At 42.3% G+C, this 9,396-nt stretch overlaps 1 protein-coding gene across 7 annotated transcripts in view; it reads left to right on the plus strand.

Annotated features, from left to right (window-relative positions):
* Positions 1-9,396, plus strand: part of lnx1 (ligand of numb-protein X 1) — a 214,043-nt gene that overhangs the window by 135,502 nt on the left and 69,145 nt on the right. For all 7 annotated transcript variants that reach the window (XM_043690849.1, XM_043690903.1, XM_043690856.1 and 4 more), the window contains 2 exons: positions 2,019-2,293; positions 4,740-4,886. In XM_043690849.1, the coding sequence (XP_043546784.1) occupies positions 2,019-2,293; positions 4,740-4,886 (422 nt within the window). The remainder of the gene's footprint in view (positions 1-2,018; positions 2,294-4,739; positions 4,887-9,396) is intronic.

Below are 9,396 nucleotides of genomic sequence, written 5' to 3' on the forward strand. Positions count from 1 at the left end.
CCTCCCCTAGCTTATCTCTCCACGCTTCAGGCTCTCTGCCTTTATTCCTGATGAAGGGCTTTTGCCCGAAACGTCGATTTTGCTGAAGCTCTTCGGATGCTGCCTGAATTGCTGTGCTCTTCCAGCACCATTGATCCAGAATATGATTTACCAATGACCAGTGCTTATAATAATACTTCATCTGAATCCTAATCAATGTTGTTCAAAAGGTTTCATGGAATTTCCTTGCTTTTGTTCTCTCCACATCTATTAATAATGTTAAGGCTCTCATGCTTTTTAACATCTCATCCATTTGTCATGCTATCAAAGATTTGTATTGATTCCCCACAGAATTTTCTGTTCCTGTATGCTTTTAGATTGCAGTACATGTGCTGTACATGATATATTTTGTTTTTTCTGGGTTATACTGTTTCAGCCCCACTGCCTGCCTTTATTGTTCTCACCAAAATGTATCACTTCACATTGGTCTCACTGGCTATTCTTTCTGGAATTCCTTACTTTTGTTAAGATTCTCACATGGGATGTCTCCTAAGATAGCAAGTAATAAAAGGAAAGATTCATCACAAAAAGACAGAGCACACAATCAAAATGTTTCCTGGAGAACATTCATTGTAGTTTATTCTCCTTTTTTATTGTTTATTGTCATTTTATTCTCGACAGGGATCCCTTAAATGTGGTCACTAAAGAAAAGTGGCTCAAGTGAATGAAGTATAGGCTGATTGACAAATGATGCATGAAGCTAGTGGTGTTTCCTGGTAGCTGTGCATAGGAATCAAGCACCGGAATGTTCACCAACAATTGATGGAGATGATGAGGAAGAATAGAATGATCAAAGAAAGAGTACAAATAACTGAAAGCAAGAGTTAATGATGAGAAAAAGTAACAGTGGAAAGAAGTCATAAAGAAATTAATCTCAAAGCTACCAGCCACAAGGGAAGGGGTTATTCAAACAAACACAGAGAAACATTAATATATTTGATAATATGTTCATGTTCTGTGTGTCTTTGCATCTTTTCTGTGCCACCATGTATGAACTGTTTAAAAATCAGATTAAGGTGTAGATTTTGTTGTTTATTACTTGTTCTTTAGCTCCATTTGCTTTTTGGATCTGAAATTTTCTGGCAACTTACTGCTCAGAATATTTAATGTTTTTGTTCTTTTCATAAACTATTAGCAAGTGTGCAATCCATTATAAAAGTAATGATCTTCTGAGATTTTAATCCTCTGTACTTCACAAATCCAATAAATATGTATTAATATTGTCTGGCTGTCTGTGTGCATACATGTGTGTGTCTGATTGTGACGTCATATTGATAGCATTTAAATTTAATATCGCAAATAGACACGAAACATCTATCAAGTATAATAGTCATATTCTGTTTCTTCATATTTCATAATTTTACTGTTAAAGGTACCTTTTTTAGTTCTATTTTCCATTTAGAACTATATTTCTTTTATGTACTTCACATTAGCGTCTGATGGGTTTCTTGAAGTTTGTTTTGTGTCAAACTGCTTGGTGTTTTAACCAGGATGTGAATATCTCATATTAATGATGAAAATTAGTAAATTGCCCTCCTGGAAGATAGTTTTGAGTCATGAACTTTGGTAACAACGAAAGCATTTGCATATTTTGGAAGTTATTCTGATGGCTATGGGATAAGACTGCCTTACTGAATTGCCGGAATTGCCATAATCAAGATAGGAATCCCTGCAACCAATGTTTAAATGCACACTGCCCACATCAGAATGGCAACATGATTACATATTCCTGAGCTATCAATCTGCTTGTAAATTGAATTAAATCACTTGTTAGGTTAGGTTTTGTGAGATTTAATAAAGTGCACAATTTGAGTGGGAGCTCAGAATTTGGTGCACAAGCTGACAGATAACTTATGAATCATAAAGGAAATAGACATTTCAGAAGCAAATCAAAGTATCTGTTTTGTTTAAGTTATTTTTCAAGTATGACAAGTTTGCCATTATTTTACCTGTTTATGAAAATCTGAGTTTTGTTCCAGGTGCAAAGGAGCAATCCAATGTGGGCTGTTAGGAGTACGCAAGAGACATTCACGAGAAGATTCTTCAACAAGTGAGACAGATTTCGACCCTGGGGCTGCTGCGGATAACAATGACATGGCCACACCAGTGATTTCTCCACAACTGTCAGCATCTGCAGCTGCAGCCTTAAAGACGAATGACCCAGTTCCAATAAATCCAGAATCTGTTGCAAATACAGAGGAGAGCCAGTCAGAAAGCAATTCCAGTGTCCACAGCAAGAATAGTGTCAAAAAACGTAAGTATACTTTTAAACATTGCAAGGGTTTTTGGGGGTTTGTGGAATGAACAACACAAAAAGTGGGTTGAAAGATGGGGGTGAGTTAATGTGTTGGGTGTGGACCAATGAGAAAGGCTGGCTGGCCGATTGACTTGCCGAGTTACTTGCCTTTCAGAGGGAATATGAAAGACAATTATAATTGGCACTAGGATCGCTGAAACCCCAATCATCAAGTTTCTTGGTGTTACCAATGACCAGAAACTGACCTGGGCTAGCATTATAAATACTGTGGTTTACTAAAGCAAGTCATAAGACCATTAGACTCACAACCCTCTGTGAGAAAAAAAATCCTCCTCATCTCAGACTTAAATTTGCAGCACTTTACTCTGGGACAATGTGCTCTGGCCCTAGATTCTCACACAAGGTAAACATCCTCTCAGAATTTACTCCATGAAGGCTAATCCTATCTGGTTCAATGAAACCACCTCTTATTCTTGTAAACCCTAGTGAGTAGAGTTAGTGTCTAGGAATTCTGTGAAGTATAATTCACCACCTGACTCCACAAAGCCTGCTTACCATCCACAAGGCACAAGTCAGCAGTGTAGTGAAATGCATCCCATTTGCCTGCATGAGTGCAGCTCCAAGAAGAAAGAGGCCATTCAGGAAAAGCAGCCTGCTTGATTGGCATCTTCTCTACCATCTTTAACATCACACCCTTCACCACATAGTGACAGCAGTGTGTACCAGCTCCAAGATGCATCACAGTAACATATCAAGGCTTCTCTGACAGCACCTTCCAAATCCACAACCTTTACCACTTTGAAGGACAGGGGCATTATTCTCCATTTACGCAAGTAAAAGAACACAAAGTATATATTTTGTGCACCTACCTTTTTTTAATATATTATTTCATTTCATCTATTAGGATGCCTATATGACATCCAAAAGGCAAAACATGTCATTCAGCTCAAACTGATGAGTGAGATTGATATATCTTCACCTTCTCCTCATATACCCAGCATCACAGATGTTAATTTTCAGCTGATAGTGAAAATGGCTGAAGGAGCTGGCTTACAAAGCTGACAATATTCCAGTAGTTGTACTGAAGAGGTATCCAAGAACAATCCATGCCCTGAGCTAAAATGTTCCAGAACAGATACAATACTAACCCGGTAATGTAGACAATTTTCCAGATACTTCCTGTCACAAAAAGTAGGACAGATCTAACCTATTCTATTACTGCCCCACCAACCGTCTCTGATCATCAGAAAGTGTTGGTGTCCACCTCAATCAGAGCTGCTGAGGGAACAATCCACCTCAGCTGCCTCCTGAGTTCCACAGCATCTCAGATGTCAGTTTTTGGCCAATTTGCTTCATTCCATGTGAAATCAAGTAAAGGCTAGTTGCCATGAAGGCCATGAACCCTTGCAATATCCTGGCAATAGTATTCAAGATATAGCTGAAAATGTGTTGCTGGAAAAGCGCAGCAGGTCAGGCAGCATCCAGGGCACAGGAGAATCGATGTTTCGGGCATAAGCCCTTCTTCAGGCTTATGCCCGAAACGTCGATTCTCCTGTTCCCTGGATGCTGCCTGACCTGCTGTGCTTTTCCAGCAACACATTTTCAGCTCTGATCTCCAGCATCTGCAGACCTCACTTTCTATTCAAGATATAGTCCAGAGTGAGCCAAGGTCCCAGCCGGGTTGTTCCTGTACAGCTACAATGCTGCCGTTTACCAAATGATGTAGAAAACTGTCCTGTACCTCCTGTGCATGAAATGTAGGGCCATTGAACCAGACAGTCACTGCCCTAATAATGGGAGAGGTCATTAGTAATGTTATCAAGCTGCATTGATCAGCAATAACCTGCTCACTGATGCTCAGGACGACTCAGGGCCTGATCTCATTACAGCCTTGGGTCAGACATAGACAAAAACACTAAATTCCAGATGTGAGGTAAGAGTGACAGCCCTTGATGTCAACACAACTTTGGATTGAGTGTGGAATCAAGGAGGTCTATTATAAACTGGAGAGAATGGGCATCGGGGCAAAAGTGTCTGCTTCTTGGAGTCATACCTGGAACACAGGAAGATGGTCGTGGTTGTTGGAAATCAGTCAATTCAGCTCCAAGACACACTGAGAAACTCCTGCAGAGATATGTCCTAGCTCAACCATCCTCAGCTGCTTCATCAATGACCCCCTCCACTACCCTACCCTCCCCCTGCTACCCACACCTACACACACACCCCCACCTAAAATATTATGTAGCTACATGAAATCACATTCTGTCTATGTTAGTCTTTATTAAAACACATGTCCATATCATAGGTATGTAATATATAATTTGCTGATTATACAACAACCAAAGTAATGTTTATTTATCTTTTTGTAACCTGCATGTTCTGTCCTTTGTTGGTTTACAATATAATGAATTGTATAATGTCCTAAATTTCTATTTTCTCCCAGGCCAACCTTTAGAACGCACTCCTTTAAGAAGCAGATCCTTTAAAAAGCTGAACCGTGCTTTCAGCTACCTCCGTAGAGCCAATGGTCCAAATCCGGTTGACAGTGATCCTAGAGAGGATATACAGACTGCTGTATTTCATGAGGAAGGTAAAAGAAAGACTTTCGATTTGATTCCTTCATGCCAGTGATAGTGGACAGAAAGGCAGAGGTGCATGTTAAATCATCTTGAGAAACAACTTAAAATTAGTAAATAGAGTAGAAATCTAAGGCACAAATGGAGACTCAGCAGTAAAATGAAAAAAAACTTGCATTTCAAGAAGTATTAGAAAGTTACCAAGTATTTACCGTGCAGAGGCAAGCCTGTAGACACAACAGGTAACTGCCTGTGTTTATGCCCTACACAGACTTGCCCCTTCTTCATCGACAGCTTATCCTCCTCCTTTCTTCCTCATAAACCCCTCCACCATCCCCTTAGGTGCGTCTTTGCTATTTCTCTCTCTTGGTCTTTGTGGTAATGAGATCTGCGTTCTAAGCATTCTGAGTACAAGCATTTCTTCTAAATGTTTTGTTATGTCTCACAGTCAGTATATCTTTAAGAGACATGCTTGTTGTATCAACATTGTATCATAGTATGTGACCTGATGGTATAATGGTCTCAGATCCCTCTTAATTCAGGGCACTTAGAGCATAGCGCTCTGTTGAAAACACACTGTTATCTTTAACCCAATAGTTTCATGCTGGCCCAGACACTAAGGGCTGGATTTTCCCATTTTTTAAAAACTAATAGAGTCATAGAGATGTACAGCACGGAAACGGACCCTTTGGTCCAACTCGTCCATGATGACCAGATATCCCAACCCAATCTAATTCTACCTGCCAGCACCTGGCCCATATCCCTCCAAACCCTTCCTATTCATATACCCATCCAGATGCCTTTTAAATGTTGCAATTGTACCAGCCTCCTCCACTTCCTCTGGCAGCTCATTCCATACAAATACCAACCTCTGCGTGAAAAAGTTGCCCCTTACGTCTCTTTTTATATCTTTCACCCGAAACCTATTCTGGACTCCCAAATCCCAAGGAAAAGACTTTGCCTATTTACCCTATCTATGCCCCTCATGATTTTATAAACCTCTGAGGTCACCCCTCAGCCTCCAACGCTCCAGGGATTCATTTCTCCATTTCAATGAGATTCATGATACACGGTCCATCATGGCTGCTGTCAATTATTTTTCTCCTACAGTCTTCCAGGTGTCGTCTTGTTAATTAGGCAGGCAGTCTGTTAGGGACCCATCTGGTGAGATTGTACAGCAGGGAAGGTGAGCGTTCATGCTCTCTGCAATGTTCAATATTTAAACCCCAGACACCCCTTCCTTGCCAAACAAACCCCGTCCACCTCCCCCATCCTTCATGCCCTCTTGTGTGGTGTCCCTCTCAAATGACCTTTCAGCCTCACCCCATTTCCATTTAACCCCTGTAGATATTTTGTAATATCCTCAATTTATCCCGAGTCCAGGATTTGTAAACTGCAATTTGGTTATTCCCCAGGCATCATCTCATGCAAGGGTGAGATTCATAGTGACTTGTGAAACACCATGACTACCACCAACCCACCCCCCACAACAACCCTCCCATTGCCCCACACCCCGCAGTTCCCTGTCACCTACTATCTTGTACCTCAACACCCAAGCCTCCATCTACACTTGCCTCTATTCCCTGCAATCATTCCCTCAGTGGCCAGTCCAGACTTGAGCTTCTACGTTCCTAAAGACTATATGAAATACATCCTGATGAGTCCAAACCATTCCACCCTCGCTCCCAGGACTGATGTGACCCAACAGGGTGGAAGCGAGGACAGCAGATGCTGGAGATCAGAGTCTAGATTAATGTGGTGATGGAAAAGCACAGCAAGTCAGACAGCATCCGAGGAACAGGAAAATTGAAGTTTCGGGCAAAAGCCCTTTCCTGATGAAGGGCTTTTGCCCGAAACTTCAATTTTCCTGTTCCTCGGATGCTGTCTGACCTGCTGTGCTTTTCCATTACCACATTAATCTAGAAACTGTTATATGACCCAACAACAGACTGACTTGGCAGAGCAGTCCCATAGGAAAGCATCCCAGCTTCCAGACCGATATCTCCACATCATCCCAACTGATCAACCTGTAATCCTCAAACTAGTTATACTTGACCTGCAGGACTGACTCGGGCTGAACTCCAGGACTGCAAGAATGCTCGGCTGTGGACTCTGCTTGAAGCAAGTGCCTGAATGACTGTAGCTAACCCTGTGGACTGGAATCCGATAAGCCATTAACTGACTGCAATGATATCTCTGATTGACTGTAGACTCCTCAGCCTAACTAAGGATTGCTCCCTTTGACTCTCTTACACAGTCTGTTAGTTGAATCATATGCATGGTGTTTGCTACATAAGCACGTGCTGTAGATGTGTCTTTAATGTAGTGTGGAGCCATGCCAAAACATAAGGCATTGGTCAGACCACATTTGGAGTATTGTGTGCAGTTTTGGGCCCCATATCTCAGGAAGGATGTACTGGCCCTGGAACATGTTCAGAGGACGTTCACAAGAATGGTCTCAGGAATGAAAAGCTTAACATATGAGGACTCTGTGTCTATGCTTGATGGAGTTTAGAAGGATGAGGGGTGATCTAATTGAAGCATACAGAATACTGAATGGCCTGGACAGAGTGGATGCTGGGAAGATGTTTCTATTGATAGGAGAGACTAGACCCCAGGGCATAGTCTCGGAGTAAAGGGGAGACCTTTTAGAACAGAGATAAGGAAAAATTTGTTCAGCCAGAGAGTGGTGAATCTATGGAATTCATTGCCACAGAAGGCTGTGGAGGCCAGGTCATTGAGACTGAGATAGATAGATTCTTGAGTATCAAGGGGATCAAGGTTACAGGGAGAAAGCGGGAGAATGGAGCTGAGAAACATATCAGTCATAATTGAATGGTGGAGCAGACTCAGTGGGCTGAATGGCCTAATTTCTTCCCTTATGTCTTATGGTCTTACATCTTTGCCCTTGAGTGTTCAGGGCTTCAGTCTGTGATAAGCTGCCTACCCTTCCCTCTGTGCTTAAAAGCAATGCAAGCTACAGTCTGGCAGCCTTTAAATCAGCTCAAAGTGTGTGAGTGCTAAGCAATGAAGTTAAGAACTTTAAATTGTAGATACATGGGATATGTGTCTGTGTCCCTGCACATAAAGTGACCTGGCATTAATATACAAGTCATAAGTGACTCTCAGCTCCTAAAGGTCTAGCAATTGGGCTAAAAGAAGCAGTGGTGATATGGTGAGGCTGGTGGTTTGTCAGTGTCAGCTTACATTGATGCAGGTGGAAGAGGATAGTGTCCAGGGTGCATGCAATGACATTGTAATGAAGACTGAGTTGATTGAAGGTAGAGAGAAGCAACTGGTGAACTGTTGCTGCCTCCAGGTATCTGCTGTGTTGGGAATTGGCACCCTTTGATCTCTGAGGGATGCAGAGGAGAACTAGGGACGGTGTAAAAATAGATGAGCTGCTAATAAGGTGTAAATGTATGGAAATGACATAGTCAGCACTCATTAATGAGATTCTGAACCTTTTAAAAACTTAAGGAAAACATTGTAAATATTTTCTCAATCTTTTTCATTTTTGCCATGAGTTTGCAACAACCTCATCTTGTGGATATGGAAGTTCTCATCCTTTGTGACTGTGAATCTAATGTTTGTATATAATGAAGAACCAGAATAAATGTTCTGTTGGATTCTTCAATACCACATTTCCTGTGTCTACATTCTTATGTTATCAGAGATAAATCCAGCATTGCCGCATCAGGTAAAGATACCCTGCTGGTGGGAAACCATGTAAATTCCCTGTTGGATGTATCTGTGATTGTTTTCTATTTTGTAGCCTGTTATACTACACTGCCACCAAAGCTCACTTGCCTTCAATTGTTCCATCACTGAGGAACAATGGCATTGGATCCCTGTCCAATGAACATTTCCATTCAGCTAGTGAGATAATGAAGACAGAGGTAAAAACAATGACTGCAGATGCTGGAAACCAGATTCTGGATTAGTGGTGCTGGAAGAGCACAGCAGTTCAGGCAGCATCCAAGGATCAGCGAAATCGACGTTTCGGGCAAAAGCCCTTCATCAGGAATAAAGGCAGTGAGCCTGAAGCATGGAGAGATAAGCTAGAGGAGGGTGGGGGTGGGGAGAAAGTAGCATAGAGTACAATGTTGACACTTTAAGAAGTGGAATGGCTTTGTGGTATTATTGCTGGACTACATTGGGGAGACTGGGCGCCTCCCAGCAGAGCGCTTTAGGGAACATCTCCGGGACACCCGCACCAATTAACCATACCGCCCCATGGCCCAACATTTCAACTCCCCCTCCCACTCTGCCGAGGACATGGAGGTCCTGGGCCACCTTCACCGTCGCTCCCTCACCACCAGACGCCTGTAGGAAGAACGCCTCATCTTCTGCCTCAGAACACTTCAACCCCAGGGCATCAATGTGGACTTCAACAGTTTCCTCATTTGCCCTTCCCCCACCTCACCCTAGCTCCAAACTTCCAGCTCTGCACTGTCCCCATGACTCGTCCGGACTTGTCCTACCTACCTATCTCCTTTTCCACCTATCCACTCCACCCTCTTC

This window comes from Chiloscyllium plagiosum, chromosome 1 (genome assembly GCF_004010195.1).
Source record: "Chiloscyllium plagiosum isolate BGI_BamShark_2017 chromosome 1, ASM401019v2, whole genome shotgun sequence".
Classification (NCBI taxonomy): Eukaryota; Metazoa; Chordata; class Chondrichthyes; order Orectolobiformes; family Hemiscylliidae; genus Chiloscyllium; species Chiloscyllium plagiosum.